Source organism: Salvia splendens, chromosome 6 (assembly GCF_004379255.2).
Source record: "Salvia splendens isolate huo1 chromosome 6, SspV2, whole genome shotgun sequence".
In the NCBI taxonomy this organism is placed as follows: Eukaryota; Viridiplantae; Streptophyta; class Magnoliopsida; order Lamiales; family Lamiaceae; genus Salvia; species Salvia splendens.
This window is the reverse complement of record NC_056037.1, coordinates 177034-197978: the sequence shown is the minus strand read 5'-3', so window position 1 is coordinate 197978 and position 20945 is coordinate 177034. Positions and strand designations below refer to the sequence as shown.

Here is a 20945-nt window from a genome sequence, read left to right as displayed (position 1 = left end):
CGGAGACGAGGACTGAATTATTGTACTTTTTTAAAATTATTGTACTTTTTAAAATTTTAATAGTATTATTAATGTTTCCCGTATATGTCTCGTAAATTAAATTCCGTATATTGTGTGATTGTTAATTATTTTATTTTTATATAATTGTTATTAGTGATGTGGCTAGTGATTTGGCTAGGCTATGACTGGACTATTTGCTTGTTTTGATGATGTGACAGGAGGATTTTTAGTGTTGATGATGTGGCAGGAGGAGTTTGTGGCTAGGCTATGGCTGGGCTATTCCTATTGTAGATGGCCTTATCAACCTCGGTCTGACGTGGCACTCATGTGCTACTATTGACACGTGTAAAAGTTTCTCCATGTGGAGCTATGAATTCAAAATTTTGGCTGAAGGTTCCTTTCCTTCGAATATTTTCTTCTGCTTGATCTCTACAATCCGCTTATGGAAGGAAATTTGACCACAGCGCCGACGGCGGCAGCTGATAAAATTTCCGACCCCCGCTTGATTGTGACGCTGGTAACTCCTCTTTTTCTTACTCTCGATTATGAGGCTGCTAGATGAAGTAATTATTGAGGCTTAATTGCAGAATCCCGTGTTCAGTGGATTGGTGTGGGTTTTATATATGTAAATGAGGCTTAATTATTGACGCAAGCTCGATTGTTGATTTAATTTATAAACGGAAAGAAACAATATCGACTCTGTAATAATTGTGCTCTATGGAGTATGAAGGAAGAAATTATTTTCAGTGTCGAATTATGTTACAAGACTGTTAAAGAACAATGTTCATGTATCTTAAACATAGGCTGTTATAGAAGCTCTTTAGTTTCTCTTATCATGCAAATTATAAATCATTAATTTGATTTGGTGATGATGATATTTGGTTCAGAAGCTTAAAGTTGATGGAGTATATAGTAGTAGTGATTAGCATACCGTCTCTTTTCAGTTCGTGGGAAGAAAGACGGTTTGGTGGATATCTATTACTATTAGTAGTATTTAATATGCTCACAGGTGGTGTTCTTTTGAGTCCGTCCATACATGTGTTTTGATTTGCCTCTCAATTTCTGTGACTGCAGGATGAATGCTCTTATCAATGGACAAATGAGAAACACAATTCATATCTCTATCATTTGGAAATGTCATTTGTTGAACAGCTGTACCAATCAAAATCTGTGGTTGCACGATGCTCACTGCACAATCTGAGAGGCATAAATATATCTCGGAAGCAGTTCATCACTGTTAACAATGCTTCGTATCAGGTTCATCAAACTTGTTTAATCAAAATACGCTAAATTCCGAGTCTCAAGCAAAAAGGTTGAAGATAGCTTTAGAGGATGGATCACATCAGGATCAAGTAATGTGTAGAATTGAATTCTGCTTTACAAAAAGAATCTTGGTTCACGTCTTGACCCCAGTGCCTGTTTTTGCAGATTGTGCCTTAAAAGGAATGCCATCAAGCAGATTACACATAATCAATCAAAGGATTTCTCACTATGAATCTGTCTTGAAACTTTGAGGCTTGTGTTTTACATGGGAGCCCATACTATTAAAGAGGATCGTGAAGATTCAAATGAGGTGCAAGATTTCAAGTTTCCCCTAGCATTGCATAATCGAGGTAACATATAAAGCTGAGTCCATGTCAAGTGATAGTGAAGGATGGGATCCTGTGGCATTTTGATACCCCAAAAGTAAGACCCATACCGTTTCTCGCAGTAGACTAGTAGGAACACAACCTTCGTGCCTTCACAAACTCATCTACTTAGATGTACATGCAGATGTATAATGATCTGTAAAGAAGTTGCTTTCTCCCTCCAATGGACTATAGGTTACGTGGTCGGAGGCAAAATGGCTTGTAGATGTCTAGGTATACATCCGTCTCCTGCTTTCGATTTTGTGAGCTCTGTAGTTTAGTGTTGGAGTCTTGTGTATTTGCTTACTCCATGAATGTAAGTGATACATGCTTTTAGATTTTTCATTGGAATGATTACTGGATTTAAATTCTGCTCATAAATTGTGTAATTGTATACATGTAGGAGGTTCCCAGCTTTTGTTTTAGTTGGGAATTCTTGCATCTGAAGTCAAGTCTATAATTTGCTTCTGAATTATTTGGTCATTTCATGTATTGTGGCAACTGTGGTGATTTATCAATGCAATACAGAGCACTATTTTTTAGAGATTTCAAAAAAAATATTCAAATGCTCCACAATTCTATACTGTATTTGCTTAAATCAGAGGCATAATTCAAATGAGTACTACTATTACTTTTGTTTGTTTGTGCTTTTAAATTTCGTTTCACTCGCTTGAAAAAAATCGATTCACTCACTTATTTCTGGCCATGAAATTTTCGTCTTGTTAGTCAAATGATTTCATATGTTATTTGATAAGAATGTTTTTGACACAAAAAGAAAAAAATGACAACAAACTTCTATACAATCCAAAATTTCCAGCAACAAAAGAGTGAACTACGCGGTCCTTGAACTATACATTTCGCACGCAAACAGTACCTGAATTTTAAAAGTATCATGGGCAGTCCTTGTACTATGTAATCACATTTATGGTACTTTTTCACTATTCATCACAATTTTGCACCGAAAATGCCCACAAGGCATGCAGGGCATTTTTGGACTTTCATATCTAAGTAGTGGATATGATACTTTCTCTATCTCTCTTGAGTGCTCCTATTAAATAGGATATTTTCTTATAGTTCGGAATACCTAGAATGATTTTTTTTTTTCACTTTTTCAATCACTTTATCTCAGATTCTCTTTTCCCTTTTTTCTTTAAAACTTTTAGAAAGTATAAAATTTAAATAAAAAATAATATATAAAATTCTTAAATAAATTAGTTATAAAAATGAAAATTATAAATATAACTTTAAAATAACTTGTAACTAAAATTAATTTTAATTGCGATTTGATTATTTTTTAGTGTTAAATATAATTAAAAAATTATATTTATAATTTTCATTTTTATAACTAATTTATTTAAGAATTTTATAGTATTTTTTTATCATGGAGCGTTTGCGCGAAAACGCATAGTTCAGGCACATAGACCAAATCACATTTCAAGTTCTCTCTTTTCTCTCGTTCCACAGCTCTGTGTGTGTGTGTGTCTCCTAGTAATTCATTTGAATCGTTCGGAAACCATCATTTCGTGAAAGATCAAAATTTTCCCCTTGACGATTAAAGGTTATGGCTACTGCCAACTTGATTCAACATCCGAAGGCCAATCTGGGCATCCCATCAACGCCGTATTCATCGTCATCGTCTGCGTCTCTAAAGAAGAAAAAATGGTCGAATTTTCTCCCCATTTTGGTGGTTCTTGTGGTGATAGCGGAGATTACGTTTCTGGGCCATCTCGATGTGGTGGAGAATGTCGACATGGTCAACTCGTGGGCCGACTCTTTCTACCACTCCAACCCGGCCCCGGAGCTTGTCGACAGCTGTGAAGCATGGTTGGAGAAGGAGGACTCCGTGCCTTATTCTAGGGATTTCGATAAAGACCCAATTTTGGTTAATGGGGCTGAACAGGTGATTTTTCTTCTTCTTCTTCTTCTTCTTTTTTTGTTATTCATAATCTAGAATGTGTGCTCATTTATTGTAAGGATCAGAATTGTACTATTGCAGATAGCTTTTGAGATTTTTGATTTTACTAGGAGTAGTATATTGGATAAACTGGATTCTGCAGATTACGTTATAACAATGGGAAATTCAAAGTGTAAATCTTTGATTTGCCTTAAAACTTGAGTGTAGTTTCTTTAGCTTTAGATTGATTTGAGATACTAGTGCAACAAATTGTGTTTCTTCACTTAAATCTTTGATTGCCTTAAATGATTGATTGTTAAGTGGATAAGTGTTATGCATAATTTAGTACTATCATGTATTTGTGTCTGTTGATCATTTATTGTAGGGAATTGCAAATAAGTTAAAGTTTTACATGCTATGATGAGAGCTCATAAATAGAGTATATTGGATTAACTGGATTCTCCAGATTGCAGTTAGCTGTGAGCAATTCAAAGTGGAAATCTTTGATTGCCTTAAATCTGGTGTGAAGTTTCTTTAGCTTTAGATTGCTTTTGAGATTGTAGTGCAGAAATTTCTGTTTCTTGGCTAAAATAGTACGGCGTGTAGGGAATTATGACCTGTGGCATTGGATGTAAGTTTGGGGATGAATCGAGTAAGAAACCTGATGCTGGATTTGGAACTCCTCAGTCATCTGGCACTGCTGCCGTGCTTAGGTCAATGGAAGCCGCCACATATTATCCTGAAAATAATATTGGCAAGGCACGACGGTGGGTAAGCACAAAAGTGGTTGCTTTTGCCTCTTATTCATTACCTTTACTATCAACAACAATTTCCAATTTTCCATCGATTTTTCAGACATTGGAATTTCTTTTCTTTTTTTTTTGCTGCCATAAATGTAGTTATTCTAGATACATAATTATGCAAAAAAAAACAGTCAGTTCTGTTGCTTCATTCATGATTCATGAGATATTCACACAAGTACATCCGTATTTTGTACTCCGTTCACTAATTTGGTTGTGGTGTGTGTTTCCTATGTTACAGTCGGGGATATGACATTGTTATGACAACCAGTCTTTCCTCGGATGTGCCCGTGGGATACTTTTCGTGGGCTGAATACGATATAATGGCTCCAGTTCAACCAAAAATTGCAAGTGCTGTTGCTGCTGCTTTCATTTCTAACTGTGGTGCTTTGAACTTCCGGCTGCAAGCATTGATCGGACTTGAGAAAGAAAACGTCAACATTGATTCTTATGGAGCTTGCCGTCGAAATCGAGATGGAAAAGGTGATACCTCACCTCAGTTCCGCCCTATGTGTAAAATTAAATTTTGTTTTTTTTCAGTGCCAACTGCCAAGTTATGTATGAAAATCTTTATTTTCTCATATTTTCAGTTGATAAAGTGGAAGCGCTGAAGCATTATAAGTTTAGCTTGGCTTTTGAGAACTCGAACGAGGAGGATTATGTTACTGAAAAGTTCTTCCAATCTCTTGTTGCAGGTTAAATATTACATTTACTGATGAATTTTTTGTTTGTAAATAGGCCTTTGCTGTTATACCTTTTATGAACTTATAAATCCCCCACATACCAACAAAATATAATAGACACACATAGTTGGATTTATGATACATACAGCAGTATGTTTATGTGCAATTCTGTAAGTTAAGACGGTTTAATGTGCCATGAAAGGCACTGAATTGAGAGGTTGATACATGCATGTTTTACACTACTATAAGCTTAAGCCTTTTGAACTAGCTTAATCCTTACTTAAGAATCTATTGGATTGGCTTTGATTTTGGATTTGACGATGCAATTGGATAAAGGGAACTGATCGTACATGGCAGGCGCAATCCCTGTGGTGATTGGCGCCCCTAATATCCAACATTTCTCCCCTGGTCCTGGTTCATTGCTGCATATCAAGGAGCTCACAGATGTTGATTCCGTTGCCAAGAGAATGAAATACCTCGCTGGCAATGAGAGCGCATTTAATGAATCATTGAGGTCTGTATCTTATTCCTAACAAGTTTAATATTTGCTTCCTCTTGGCATAGCTTTTGACATGTTTAGGGACCTTTTTCTCCGATTGGTTATTTCTGTTTAGGTGGAAATATGACGGACCATCCGATTCCTTCAAGGCCCTTGTTGATATGGCTGCAGTACACTCAGCATGCCGTCTATGCATTTTCCTGGCAACCAAAATCCAAGAAAAAGAAGAAAACCGTCCAGAATTTCAAAACCGTCCCTGCAAGTGTACCCGTGGCTCAAGAACTACATACCACATATACGTCAGGGAAAGAGGGAGGTTTCATACGGAATCCATTTTCCTAAGGTGTGTATTGTTCGTGTGCAATTGGGAGTTTGTTTTCTCATTATTTCTGCATTATGCGTATCCTAGTGATAGTCATATCATTCAACTCGACTCGTTAGTATATATCTTAATACAGGTCAGACAAATTGACTATCGAAGCCCTATCCTCTGCTGTTGTGCAAAAGTTTAGATTGCTTAAACACGTTCCTATCTGGAAAAGTGAGAGGCCAGAGAGCATAAGAGGTGGGAATGAGCTTAAACTCTACAAGATTTACCCCGTCGGGCTGACAGCGAGGCAAGGATTGTACACCTTCAAACTCAACCACAGTTCGGATCTGAGGAAGCACATAGAGAGCCATCCGTGCGCCAAGTTTGAGGTGATATTCGTATAGGTTGTGACACGGAGCATCCAGAAAAGCAATCTTAGGTAGGGCAACTCTCTTCTCCTCTCTCCCCGCCCTTGAACTTTTGTAGGATGGCTGACTCTAGGGTTTATTGCTCCACTTTTCGTTCCCGGCGGTCGTCGTGTTCGTTTTCGAGTTTAGAGGGGGCGAATGATGGGGATTATACATGATGTTTGAACCTTGAAATTAGGTCTTGATAAATTGTGTATATATACTCCCTCCGTCCTATAGTAGATGTCACACTTGGGAGATGACACGGGATTTTAGGAGATGTTATTTTATGTGTTAAGTAGCGAGAGAAAATATAATTTTATAACTGATGTGTGAGAGAACTTTTTCTAAAAGAGGAAATGTGACATCTTTTGTGGGACAAATTAAAAAAGAAAGTGTGATATCTACTATGGGACATGTGGAGTACTATTTTTTGTCTTCACTATAGAAAAATGATTGAATTTGGGGAAACTAAGATGGTGTTTTGACATGTTTTGGCGTGTTGATGGTTAAATCATGGCTAGATCCTAAACATTGCTAACGAAATTGAAAAGGAAAATGATTGAAATATAGAGAATAATTGAAATTCTGGTTTTGAAAATAAGATGGTATGTTGCTTTTAGTTTTAGATACTGAAATGAATATGTAAAGAAAATGAAATAGTCGTACAACAGCTAGAGCTGCCCAAGGTTTACCGAACCGGCAGTTAAAATCAAAACCGTAACCGCTGGTTACCGTTTCAAACCGAAACCGCGAGAAATATCCCAAACCGAAATCGTGAATTTTAGAACCGTGGTTCGGTTCAGGTTCCAAATTTTTCGAACCGAAACCGCGACCGAACCGCCAATGCAACGATAAATTTAAATATAGTTAATCCTTATATTAAAATTATACTCCATTAAATAAAACACTATTGAATGATCCGGTTTTTTTGAGTTTTATACTTTTATAAGTAACTTTCATTTTTGGATTTGGTAATATATGTGGAAACAATAATGCGAGACAAAATTTTGTAGCAAAAATAACTTTATAATACTATTTGGTAAAATTGGATGGTAATTTGGTAAACATAAGAGAAAAGATAATAAAAAATAGGCTAGATTACAAGATGGAGTCTATGGAGTATGGACCATTGATTATGGTAATAACTTTATAATACTATTTCCGATTTTATTAATTAGCACAGTTTTTTACGTATGGAGTCTATGGAGTATGGATCATTATTAATAAATATTTATTGAACATTGTTTAATAAAACTTAGAAGAATTGATTACTTTAAATAAAGCATAATACTTTAATTAACATTGGTTAATGAATTTGTAGTCTTCAAAATTGATTAGTTGAGTCTTCAAAATTGATTGGTTGGTGGTGGGTGATGGCTGCACTATTCAAAATTGATTGCACAAAATACCATTTCTTTTATTTTTATTTATTTATATATTTAAATGCTAATTTTAAAATTCAAATTGAATCTCATTTCCCCCTATTTATATCACATTGTAATTTGTATATGTAAATTGTAAATTTGATACCATTTTCACATTACTCGTCTTAATTCAATTTAAACTATCATTTCCTTGTTCCAATTTATTTTATAATTTCAAACTACATGGAAAAAAATATTTAAGGAAAAAAACCGCAAAACCGAACCTAAACTGCTACGAACCGTCCGAAAACCGCCGGTTTTTGAACCGAAACCGTGAAACAGCCTCACGGTTCGGTTCCGGTTCCATATTTCCCAAAACCGGAACCGGCAGTTTCGAACTGAAACCGCCGATTCATGAACCATGGGCAGGTCTAACAACAACCATCAACTTAGTCATTTTGATCCATTAAAAAATTATCATCTGTACTTTTCAATAATTATATCATGTATGCAATTTACTTAATTATAACTCTAAAAATGTTTTTTTTTACATGATCTCATTTTTGCAAGATCTTTAGTTTTCCATACCGCGATCAACCCCATGTCCAATAGGTCCGATCCCATGAGTCCTGTTTCTCGACAACAATGTTCTACTTCCTCCTTCCTCCGTCCAATTCTGAAGGTCCACCTTTCCTTTTTAGTTTGTTACACTCAAGATGTCTATTTTTTATATTTGAAAATAAATCCTCTCTCCATCAAAATATTCAACTTTACTTTTTTTCTCTCTATTTATTCCACCTAATAACTCCACGTAAAATTATGTATCATTGAAAAATGTTGACATCTTAAAGAGGACGGAGAGAGTAGATGATGGAGAGGGAACATATGCATACCAAATATAGCGCCAAAAGACCTTTATTTCCAAATCAAAGGCTTACATTAAACTCCTTAGAGCATCTCCTATGGCGGACGTCCGGGACGTCCGCCATTGTGGCGTTTAGGGTCGGATACGGACGTCCCGTGAGGACGTCGGGTGTCCTCGGACGTCGGCGCGACGGGCGGGCGGACGTCTGCCATTGTGGCGTCCAGTCGGACGTCCCGTTTTTTAATTTTTTTTTTAAACTCTATATATACGGCTCGTCGAATTTTATTTCATTCGCACCACTTGTGTTAACAAGTTACTCTCTCTACATCTCTAATTTCAAGTATATCTAGAATGTCTAGTGAAAGTGATAGCGAGAATGAGTTGGAGGTCGCTGTTGAAGGTGCGATAGAGAGGCTGCTACAACAGAGGTTGCAGCGGCGGCAGCAGGCGGCGGTACCTCGGCCGATCCATCATCGAACTCAAGTACCCCGTGACCACATTGCTGCACATATTCGGTTGTATGCGGACTACTTCGCTCGGCAACCGCGTTTTGGGGAAGCCTTATTCCGGCGACGCTTTAGGATGCATCGTCCGCTATTTCTTCACATCGTGGGTGCTTTAGAGAGAAGATACCTGTATTTTAGGATCAGAGAGGATGCAGCTGGCAAACCCGGACTCACGCCCTTGCAGAAGTGCACTGTCGCAATCAGACAACTGGCGTATGGAGGCGCGGCCGACATGTTTGACGAGTACCTCCACATTGGCGAGTCGACAGCCGTCGAGTGTCTACAGAATTTTTGCGCGGGCGTGAGAGCGATATTCGGGGAGCGGTATCTTCGGAGTCCGAGCCCCGAAGACTGCCAGATGCTGATAGATATGCATGGGGCGGTGCACGGGTTCCCTGGGATGTTGGGCAGCATAGATTGTATGCATTGGGAGTGGAAGAACTGCCCCGCCGCCTGGAAGGGGATGTACACTACCGGCTTCAAAGCCAAGCATCCCACGATGATCCTTGAAGCTGTAGCTGACTACCGGTTGTGGATATGGCATGCTTATTTTGGAGTCACCGGGTCCAACAACGACATCAACGTTCTCCAGTCGTCGCCCCTGTTCAACGCTCAGTGCAATGGCGTTGGTCCCGCCATCAGTTTCGTCGCCAACGGCAACCAGCATAATATGGGGTACTATTTGGCGGATGGGATATACCCAAACTGGCTCGTCTTTGTGAAGTCAATCAAGCATCCGCTCGGACAAAAGAAGACATACTTTGCGAGCCGCCAGGAAGCAGCGCGCAAGGATGTGGAGCGGGCATTTGGTGTGCTCCAGAGTCGGTGGGCGGTTGTGAAGGGTCCTGCACGGCAGTGGTATATTCCCAACATCGGCGATATCATGTACGCATGTATCATAATGCACAACATGATTGTCGAAAATGAAGCTGCGGAACTGACTCAGTGGACCAACGAAGATGATACGGGTGCAGGTCCAAGCCACGGCGTGGCCACCGCGAATGTGAATATGGGGGTACCTCATGGAGAGGTCGCGCGGCTGCGTGCATTTGCCGACATGCGGCAAACAGATGCCCATGTTCGACTTCAGCAGGATATCATCGAAGAGGTTTGGACTCGGAGGGGTTGACGTGATAATGTATGAAGTTTTTTTTTATTAGTATGCAATTTTTTTTTTCGAATCATGTATGTTTTTTCCGATGAAGTTGTTAATTTTTTCGATAAAGTTGTTAATTTTTCCCGTAATTTTTTCGAATAATGTATGAGGTTTGGACTCGGAGGGGTTGACGTCAAATTTTATTTCCGTAAATGTAAATTGTTTTATTTGTAAATGTATGATTTTTTTTTATTGCGGGATGTCCTAGTGGGAAGGGCGGACATAGGAGGGGATGTCCTAATGACGTGGCAGTGGGATGGGAAGTCCTAGTGACGTGACAGGAGGTGTTTTTGGGGATGTCCTAGTGGATATCCTAGTGGGATGTCCGCCCACTGGAGATGCTCTTATCTAAAATTATGCATTACTTCCCAAAACACCCCATCACCACACGCTACACAGCCGCGGGCCCCACGCTCCAGAAAAATAACTACCGAATGGCATATCCGTAACATGACAGCAACTGTCAGCAAGAAACGACCTTTAGCAATGTTCAAGAGTCCAAAAACAGTTGATCAATTCAGCCACACACCTCTTATAATCCAGTCACCACCATCTCCCTTCATCATGTCATCACTTCACGTGAAGTTCCCGGCGCTGATTAGTATCAATAGATTCAAGAATGTGAGGGCTCAAGCCACGCCGCCGCAGACGGCGGCTCTCCCAGCGACGGAGGTGGATGCCGCGAGGGTGGAGGAGAAAGATGGGTTCTTCGTGCTGAAGGAGAAGTTCAGGCAGGGGATAAATCCTCAGGAGAAGGTGAAGATGGAGAAGGAGCCCATGAAATTGTTCATGGAAAATGGAATCGAAGAGCTCTCCAAAATCCCCATTGAAGAGCTCGACAAATCCAAGCTCACTAAGGATGATGTTGAGAAAGATGGGTTCTTCGTTTCTGTTTGATGCTTATAAACAGAGCTATAATTTTTATATACTACTAATGGGTAAAAGTCATAATGTCAATAACAAAAGTTGACAGAATTGAACTTTATAAAATTCTACTATACTGCTACATAAGAGCATTTGACATGTACCAAAGTGTTCACATCTTATTCAACTTCTTAATAAAGTCATAAATATGTACTCGAATATTATTTGTCTAGAAAATGATGTACTAGAAGTTCTTTTGCTTGGTCTTACCAATTATCATATGCAATTATGATTGGAAACGTATATTATCAAGGTTTAATTATATGTAGATTCACAAATTTTTATAAAAAAAATGTAGATTCACAAACTATTAGTGAATTTTAATTTTTCTCATGATCTATAAAATTGATGTATAAATACATGAACTTTGAACTTTTGTACATTATATTGTTTCGATACTCAATTTGACTGTTCATCTATTTCTGATGCAATATAAATTTTTTATTTGATTAAAATTATTAGGAGAAATTCATCTATTGCATATGAATGAATAATATTTTTTGATGATATCTTAAACCACTTTGATGTCTAATAAATTTGATTCCAAAATTAATTGTGAATTATCAACTTCTTGTATCATTAAAAGCACCTTATACCATAAAATAAATCTCTTTAAATGATTAATTAGTTTTCGAATAAATTTCTTATCAAATGGACTATGAATTTAATTTGAATAAAAGACAAAATAGGTCAAAAACTAAATATGCGGTGATAAAACTTTAATTTTGACATAGTGAGCCCCCGTCTGAAATTATGAGGACTATAGAATTAGAATTTACAGATAATGTCGACCAATACTAAAAAACAAAATTCAATAAAAATGCTGTGACTAAAAAACTTTATAATGAAAAAGAGTTGGGAAGATGCTTAAAAATCACAAATCTGAAAGTTAAATTGATTACCGTAATCGATGACATCATGTGAGGTGAAGCCAACTCAGCTGCGGGCCCCACCCAAAATTAAATTCCCCACGTGCCATTGCCAACACCTGAAGATTCACTATCACTCCGTGTAAAAGTAGTGTTTTGAGACTGTCAAGCTGGCAGATCCTTACATATATATACCGATTCTGAGTTTCCACAACCACACATCCTCAAACAAACAATCCTTTACTATTCTTAGCAAAATCAAAAGTCAGACATGCAGAGGTCAAACAAGAGGATCAAGCAAGAGCAGATCAACAGCATCGCCGCCGCATGCCTTTCCATGTCTGCGCCACCCCTCTCGAACGACCAAGAAGCGTCGGTGTTGGTCGCAGCTTTGAAGAATATTATTACCGGAGAAACTTCGGTCGCCGCCGCCAATGAAGATGTGGGCGACATGGAAACGTGCAGATTCTGCAGGATAAAAGGGTGCTTGGGGTTGTTAAAATCTAATATCTTGTCCCACATCGACTTGGTGATGATCCTAGCTTGTCTATATAAGAGTGGATAACCCTCCCCCTTATGAGGCCTTTTAAGGGGTGAGTGGCCCATTTCTAATAGGGGTGTAATTTGTTCAACGAGGAGAAGAAGACTGCGGTGAAGAAGAGGAAGAAGAAGAATTACAGAGGCGTGCGGCAGCGGCCGTGGGGGAAGTGGGCGGCCGAGATACGGGACCCGAGGAAGGCGGCGCGCGTCTGGCTCGGGACGTTCGAGACGGCCGAGGACGCCGCCCGGGCCTACGACAGGGCCGCAATCCAGTTCCGTGGGCCGCGGGCCAAGCTCAACTTCGCCTTCTCCAACTACACCGATCAAAATGAGTAGACAGGGGAACGCTGGAATGTGGGAAATTGGTTCCACCACCAAAAAACAGAGTAATATTTGGGATGAACAAGATATGGAGGACTAACACCGGAGATTCCTCCGATTCTGCTAATACTATTGGCGGGAATGTTCAAAGCTTGTAATACTACAGATTAGACTAGTATTTTTCTTTTTTAGATAACAGGGGGTGCAGGTGCAGCTGATTGTATGGTTTTTAATTCAATTTTTTGGCTTCGACTCCAATATTTAATTCTAGTATCTTCTTACAATTCAATGCAAATCTACATATGCAAAGTTTTAGACGTACTAGTTGGGTATAAATGACACTCATTTTTTTAATATTAATACGGTTAGTTATCTTATCTTTGCCATGATTTTTAGAATTCCATATATATGCTAAAACAGAACTTCCTGAAAATATAAATTTTTCCCTAAATCCATGCAATTATTGCCAATTAATACCCCTTCCATCCGTGAGTGAATACTTGTCTCACTTTAACTTGGATTAAATTTTAAAGAAACATACTGAAAATAGATTACAAAAAATTATTAGAATATAAATAATTTTATATATAATGACGGATGGACCAAACATAAAATATAGAATATGTATTCACATAATGTGTTAATAGAATTTGAAGTTTATTTACCCAAAAAAATCAGCTTATTTCAACTTTAATATTCAAAACTATTAGTATTATAAAATGACTGCACTTCAGATCAAATTCATGCAATATTTAACTAAATGTCTAAACCCATTCGATCTTGTCTATAAACACACTAAACGCATTTACTAATGCAATTTTAAAATTCTTCTAATTCCATATGCTTATTCTTTTCAAACACCCTATTTATATGTTTTCCGCATAATCAATATAAATAAGAAAATTGAGAAATGGTGAAACGAGTAGAACAAATCAGTATCGATCGAAAAACGATGGATGGATACAGATACCACCTGCATGTCGGCATTTTGTATTTTATTACATTTTCACACGTTGTCCAAAAAAAGACATTATTTTAATACACAAATGGAGGCATGTGCTGAATTGGAGTGAGTGAACTTAATATAAAAACGGAAACCATGTTTAACACGTGACCCAAAAGTAGTTGAATTTCCCATGTGTTGTTGTAAGTGGCTTTATTAAATAATTAGTGGTGGGGATTGAATATGATGAAAACTCAATTATTATTTGATTTTTATACTAATGGGGCCCACGATTACAATGTTAGTGTGGCGTCGACTTGGTTTCACTCCTCTTTTGTGAAGTAGTACTACTATTTTTTAGTATTAGTTTTATTGTCATTTACATATTCTCTTAATACAATAAAAATAATTCCTTTTGAAACATCAGTAATTTTAATGCTTAATAGACAAAATAAAAGAGATTTATAAAAAAATTTATTGAAATGTATGATTATTAAGAATGAGCTCACTTAACTAAAGAGAAAAAAGCTACCAGAATGAAAAGTGAGTACTCCCTCCGTCCGACCATAAGTGATTAACTTTTCATATTGTGTTGTTCTAATACAAGTGATCAATTTCATTTTTTAACTAAAAATAAAACTTTATCCTTCTCTTACTGTATCATTTCTTACTTACTTTATTTTCTCTTTATTTCTCTTAATTTTCCATCTCTCATACTTTATTCTCTCCACTTTAACTAAATACTAGTATATATCATTTTGTTAAATCTCATACCCAAAAGAAATCCATCACTTATGGTGGGATGGAGAAAGTACTATTTTTATAGCATAGTCTTAAATGGAAAGATTGACTAGAAATAATCCATATCCATTTATGACAATATTTTTATCCTTATCTTTTACTTTATAATTTATGGGATCCACCATCCATTACACAATTTCAACTATTTTTTTTTTCTTTCTCTCTTACTTTATTAATTACATATTAAAACTCGTGTTAATCTCAAATGACCTATTTTTATGAGACGAAGAGAGTTATTTCATATAAATTATATATTGCGTCCTAAAATGTACTCCTATAAATCGCACCAACCAATGTTTTCTATTAAATAAATACAATACAGGTGTCGTGATTTAAAGTAATTAACACGTCCGGATAATCGATTAACCCATTTGGAATGCAAAACACATAAATTTAGTTAACTAAGAAGAAATTTCAACATGCGGTTAATTATTTTATTGCTTCATTGCATGACACCTTACTGTCTTACTACTATTTCTTATCTTCCCACATGATATTATTAATTGTCGTTTTCAGTAATTACGAATTCATAGCTTAGGTTCGACCTTCGGTAATTAATAACTGCCTTCTTTTAATTTTTCCTCCGAGCATCCACAGCGGTTGAGCGCAGCCGTCCGTCCGTCCGTGCCAGCGGCGCGGCACCCGCTGCTCGTCGCTGGCACGACGCTGTTCGATGCATCGAGCACGTCCGTACCAGCGAGCAGCCCATGTGTCAGCCGCCATTGGCAATTTGATTTTTATTTTTTTTAAAAAAATCAGATTTTAATTAAAAAATCCGATTAAAAAAAAATATTTTCCCACTTCCCAAATTTATATCCATTTTCTACCTACTTTTAATTTATTTTTCAATTTTTTTCCCAAAAATACACATTTTCATCTATAAATATCCCCACTTCCACACCAAAAATTCACACCACACTACACAATTCTCATCTAAATTCTCTCATTTCTATTCTTACAATTTTCAATCTTTCTTTCACTCACAACAAAAAAATGTCCGGCTTCAACGATCACCCCTCCCCGGCTCCAACGGTTGGAACCCCGATTGGTTCGGTTCACAACCATTTCCTAGTCCGGGAAAGGAATATTCGGCCCCTCCTCAAACCCAAGGTTCGCAAGTTCCGGGTGGCTACCGACCTTACCCGATCGACGACCAAGATGCCCCGGAAGGGCAATACGGGTGGACACCCGAACCACCCATACGTAGAGCGGGAGGGAGCGACTCCTCTCAAACTCCTCCTCTTCCTACTCGTGGTGTCCGCACCCCGTACACTCCGGGGGAGATGGAGCAATTATTCAAAGCGTACTTGTCAATCTCCGAAGATCCGGAGGTTGGAACGAACCAATCCGGTGACCATTATTAGTGGCGCATCTGTTGCCGGTACAATCAAAACCGGTCGGCTGGAACAATCGAGCGCAATGAGGGTATGGTGCGCAATGCCATATACAGAGCCAACGAAGAAATCCAAAAGTTCCAGGGGTATTACCTCCAGGAAGAGCGGTCGGTGGGGAGCGGCCGGAGTGAGCTTCACATCATCAGTTTCGCCTTGGCGACCTACCAATCCATGAACTACAAGCCGTTCAAGTACCTCAACATTTGGCAGGAGACGCGGGCGCATCCGAAGTATAGGGGAGGTGTATCACCCTCCTCTAGCTCCTCCTCCAAACAGTCGAGGTCGGTATCCCTATCCGATGCCGGCTCCGAGGATGTGGCTAGCCAACTTGCCGGAGCTAACTTGGGTAGCCCCGACGCCGGCCCGAGCAGTTCCCACCACCGTCGCACCGCGACTCCATCCGCCCCCGCTCCCTATGTGCCACATCAACCTCCCACCAACTCGTTGTGGGGGATTTTGGCCCAACTCAATTTGGCCGATATGTCAACTATGACCCCGAGCAACTTCGATCGCATGTGGCGATGATACGGGGTCTCCAAAGAACATTAGGGGTAGAACCGGATGAATAGTCATCCATGGGGGTAATTTTTATTTTTAGGTGTTTAATTATGTAATTTTTAATTTTTAGGATTTTAATAATGTAATTTTTAATTTTTAGTATTTTAATTATGTAATTTTTAATTTTTAGTATTTTAATTATGTAATTTTTAATTTTTAGTATTTTAATTATGAAATTTTTAATTTTTTTTGTAATTTGTAATATTATTCCGGGTATTTTTAATGCATTTTAATTTTGTGAAAATGTTTTTATTTAAATTGAATAATAGAATGGTGGGACCCGTGAGTTTGTCATTGCGGAAGAGCACGAATGTGAGTGTTGTGCTCTTGCCTAAGAGCAGGGAGTAAAAGTGGGATCGGGCCCACATCCGTGCTCGTTGGCAAGAGCACGGATGTGGATGCTCTCATAGCAAGAATTAAAAATGAATATAAAGTTCAAAGCATGATGTTAATTATATTAATGTAACATATGAATCATGCATGTTTTAAAATTCAATTTAATAATCACTACTATCTTAGCAACCGATGGATGTTTGTTAAAATTCGTGCTTAGAGTTCTAGTTTATCAGTAGGTTTGTAGTAATATTAACTGATGTAGACTAGACACCCCATGTTTTAATTATTTAATATTGTTGTAGGATATTACTATTACTATGGTGCCAATTAAGCTTGGAATAAAGGTGCAAATATATAAATCTCAACATCGCATGTTTATTGCTAATTACTGTATATATTTTATACAGATTAATTGTTGAGACTTGAGAATGTGGTCTTTAGCACAAGACTATATATATATTTTTAATATCATATTGGCATAAGTAAAGATTCGAAAGAAAGTTAAAGAAGATACATCCTCCGCTATTAGTTCACTTTTAGTTTTCACACAGTAGATAACATCATTTTATGAAACAGCATAATTTGGATTTAAAAAAACACTGTATATAAACATTTTATTATTTTATTATATAAAAGTAGCTATATAAGAAAAAAATTAAAGCTAATAATCAAAGTATGATTATGGTTTCAGAAACGAAACAAGTTGGTAGGCGGATGTTTTGGAAACATGAAAGTGGTAATTGTAAGACCGAATCGTCCGTGGCTATGCTCATTTCCACTTTCCCATACTTGACTACTTTCCAGTTCCAAGAGCTGCTACTGCTACTGCTACTGCTACAAGATAGATGAATCCATAATCCAGAGCCGGTTCGGTTCGGTTCGGTTCATGCATCACAAATTCGCAGTGTCTCCTCCATTTGTGTAATTATGTTTGTATATGTATGAAAAGAATCCCAATTGTTTAGTTAATTTAATGTGAAATGGCAATATATGCAGATCCAAGCATTAAAAGCAAGTTAGCAGTAGTCATATGCCATCCTTGAAATGATGGAACCGTTTGTTGTGTCTCCCAACAATTCTGGATATGATCTTGATGGATTTGTGAGATTAGCAGCAGAGTCTGCCTTGCCGGAAAGAACACTATTATTATGGTAGAGCAACTCCTGATCAACAATGCGAGACCGCGTCATCCTTGTAGAGAGTAAGGCTACAGAACTCCAGTATCCGGTTTCTCCCCGCCCCGCGGAATTCAGGGCCGAGACTGACCAACTACTCCTCAGCAACGACCATAGTTCATCAGTGGGTGGTTCAAATGGGAGCAACTCTAAGTCTATATATATTCCCAAGCATCCAATCCCATAATCACTCTTCATCCAAGAATAGCATCAGCATTAGCACGAGCTTCCAAAAGTCTCCCAAGTCGGACGTCTTCACAACCATCATCACCAAGGCCATTAGATGCATACCCATTGATCTATCATACTTGCACACTTTGAGTACTACATGTCAAGAAGCTTATTAGTTAATTATATTCAAGACCACCTCAACGAGTAGTCGTGCACTATCTTCTCCTCATCCTACTTGTTAAACCTCCCACACACCTGAAAAGGGCAAGGTGAAACACTCGGCATAGCCTTGTCGTTTGCCATACAGCTTCTGCTTTTGCGAATAACGTTCTCTCACCAAATTTGGGATCAAACGCTCTCATTAGGATTTTGGAACAAAAAAGTAAAATCGAGCGCGGAAAATGGATTATAAGGCCATCCGCATCGCGTCTCGATGCTGTCTCTATCTCGTCTCCGAGAGACGAGACGGCATCGAGACAGCGATGCAGCCATCCATCTCGGTCTCGTCTCGGCGGGCGTCTCGGCCCGGAGGGTGGGTTGGCGAGACGTCTCGCCACGCGTCAGTGCCACGTGGCGAGCGATGGCGCTAGGCGTGACGCCCATTCGCTGGCCCGCGAGTGGGCATCGTCATACTGACGCAATAAATAATTTTTTTAAATTCAATTTTAATTAAAATAAAATAAAAATAAAAAACGGTAATATTACATTTCAACGGTAATTTTAATAAAATTTTTTCTTTTTTATTCTATAAATACTAATCTTTCATTCTCATTATACACACAAACACACATCTATTCTTCTCAATTCATCTCTCTTTTCTTTCCGATTTTCATCTCACCCCTCCAATTTTCATCTCAAAATATCCGGCAACGGAAACTCTGGCGGCTCCAGCGGCTCCGGCGGCTATGACTTGAACATGTTTGGCGACTGGGAGGCATGTACAATGTCTTGGGTGCTTCCGGTTCCGGTTCGTCGACGTCGGGCACCCAAGGCTCGTCGACGCCAACGGCGTACCAACCAGTGGCGGATCCAAGATTTTCGATTTAGGGGTACGACAAATAATATGACAATTTGAAAATCCAGTCAATCATTTCCATTCTCTTAAATGAATATCTAGTATAGATACGAACCAAATAAAAACAGTAAATCCATAGTTTTAATAAAACAAAATTATAAAAAAGTAGTAGAAGGCTATATATATAGAAATTTTAATTGTTTGGATAAAACAAAACATGAAAAGAAAAGTAAATAAAATGTTTTATTAAAACAAAACAGAAAAAGAATTGAAATAACTAAAATAATAGTAAAACTTTCAATTAATTAGCACTCCATAAAACAGGAAAAAAGAGTAAAGAAATCAAAACAGAAAAAAATGAAAATAGCGCGCATTAGGATTTGAACTCTGAATTAGGGAGGATTTTCCGGATGAACCCAATCCGGAAGGAGGACGAGGCGGTGGAAGCTCCGGGGTAGCGCATTCGACGCCGTGGAGGAAGAGGAGGAGGATGTAGGCCGTCATCCACACAGCCGCAACGACACGATGACTCTGTTCAATGCTTGGGTCAGCGTCACGTACGATCCCATCGTCGGGAATCAACAAATCCGCAAGTGTTTTTGGAAAAAGGTCACCGACGCCTACAACGAGAACAAGCCAAAGGGGTCCCGCCACCGCACCATGAAGATGCTCCACAATCATTTTGACCGATTAGACAGATATGTCAAAAATTTTTGCGGGATCTACAATAATGAAGCGGCGAATTACCAAAGCGGAGCAAGTGGAGCCGACATTCTGAGAGCGGCTATGCGAGTCTTTTTTGACGACAACAACAAAGAATTCAAACATGTCGATGTTTGGGAGGCAGTCAAAGACGTTGAAAGGTGGGCTGGCGGTGTCCAGTCTAGCACGGGCTCGAGCTCGAAACGCACGAAGCACACGACGGGTGGCCAATACTCGTCTAGTGAGGGCGGGTCAGACAACGCGTCACAAGAGGTTGAGAGCACGGCCACCGATGCAGGGGGCTCCTCCAGTGGGCGTCGTCGACCGCAAGGGACCAAGACGGCGAAGGCGGCTAGATGGAGGAGGGGCCGAGGCGAATCAAGCCAGGCGGGCTCAGTCTCGGGCTCGAACACCCTATTGTCCATGTACTTGACCGCCACGATGGCTGACACTACCCGCATGACGTCTCCCCAATATCAAGCCCATCTTGCCGGAATTGAGTATATGGCAAGACAAATTGGTATTCCGCCTACATGTGGCTTGAGTGCACCGCCACCGCCTTCGGGGGATGATTCGCCGGCGGAATAGTTTTTAAGTGTGTAATTTTTAATTTCTAATATTTTAATATATGTCTTTTTTATTTATTTTTTTAGATTTTAATTATGTGTTTTTTTATTTTTTAGGATTTTAAATTGTAATTTTATTTTATTTAATGAAGTGTGTTTTTATTAATTGAATTTGTTGGAATTAAGAATAAAAAAATGAAATTGAATGAATAGTTAATGGATGAGATGGTTAAGAGACGGTTAAGAGATGGAATGATACATATGTTGTCTCTTAGTTAAGAGATGTGGTGAAAAGTACAATAGAGCCCATGAACAGTGAAGAGATGAGACGGTTAAGAGATGGATAAGAGACATGGATGCGGATGGTCTAACGGCATCGCCATTTTTAAACCCTTGTCCCGATAAGTGATTGAGAAAGAATTTAAAACCCCGTTGAAAAATCGTAACACGAGATAATTCCAACTTTTTTGTTCGACCCGTTTTTTAATCAGCCCCGATTGGTAAGGCCCAATTAT

General features: G+C 38.6%; 2 protein-coding genes and 1 long non-coding RNA gene across 4 annotated transcripts; all 3 read left to right on the top strand.

Annotated features, from left to right (window-relative positions):
• Positions 1-429: 429 nt before the first annotated feature.
• Positions 430-1751, top strand: LOC121807826. The gene is made up of 3 exons (XR_006052055.1): positions 430-517; positions 1075-1352; positions 1429-1751. It is a non-coding gene; the product is annotated as an uncharacterized LOC121807826 (long non-coding RNA).
• Positions 1752-3035: 1284 nt separating this feature from the next.
• LOC121809982 (putative fucosyltransferase-like protein) lies at positions 3036-6791 on the top strand. Of its 2 annotated transcripts, none has more exons than XM_042210847.1 (7): positions 3036-3528; positions 4129-4289; positions 4564-4805; positions 4913-5017; positions 5363-5519; positions 5620-5847; positions 5963-6791. In XM_042210847.1, the coding sequence occupies exons 1-7, from the start codon at positions 3190-3192 to the stop codon at positions 6216-6218; spliced, it is 1488 nt and encodes a 495-aa protein (XP_042066781.1). In that variant the 5' UTR covers positions 3036-3189; the 3' UTR covers positions 6219-6791. The 2 variants fall into 2 exon arrangements, with proteins under 2 accessions (XP_042066781.1, XP_042066783.1); XM_042210849.1 differs by having other exon boundaries at positions 5946-6102.
• Positions 6792-12140: 5349 nt separating this feature from the next.
• LOC121807829 (ethylene-responsive transcription factor ERF109-like) lies at positions 12141-13053 on the top strand. The gene is made up of 2 exons (XM_042208167.1): positions 12141-12455; positions 12524-13053. Exons 1-2 carry the CDS (start codon positions 12180-12182, stop codon positions 12782-12784), a joined length of 537 nt encoding a protein of 178 aa, XP_042064101.1. The 5' UTR covers positions 12141-12179; the 3' UTR covers positions 12785-13053.
• Positions 13054-20945: the final 7892 nt, after the last annotated feature.

Bases quoted from the DNA above. Each gene is read 5' to 3' on its own strand.
- LOC121807829 (XM_042208167.1), top strand. From the start codon at position 12,180: ATGCAGAGGTCAAACAAGAGGATCAAGCAAGAGCAGATCAACAGCATC. The intron at 12,456-12,523 runs CTATATAAGAGT...CATTTCTAATAG, and splicing joins TGGTGATGATCCTAGCTTGT to GGGTGTAATTTGTTCAACGA.
- LOC121809982 (XM_042210847.1), top strand. From the start codon at position 3,190: ATGGCTACTGCCAACTTGATTCAACATCCGAAGGCCAATCTGGGCATC. The intron at 3,529-4,128 runs GTGATTTTTCTT...TACGGCGTGTAG, and splicing joins TGGTTAATGGGGCTGAACAG to GGAATTATGACCTGTGGCAT. The intron at 5,848-5,962 runs GTGTGTATTGTT...ATCTTAATACAG, and splicing joins ACGGAATCCATTTTCCTAAG to GTCAGACAAATTGACTATCG.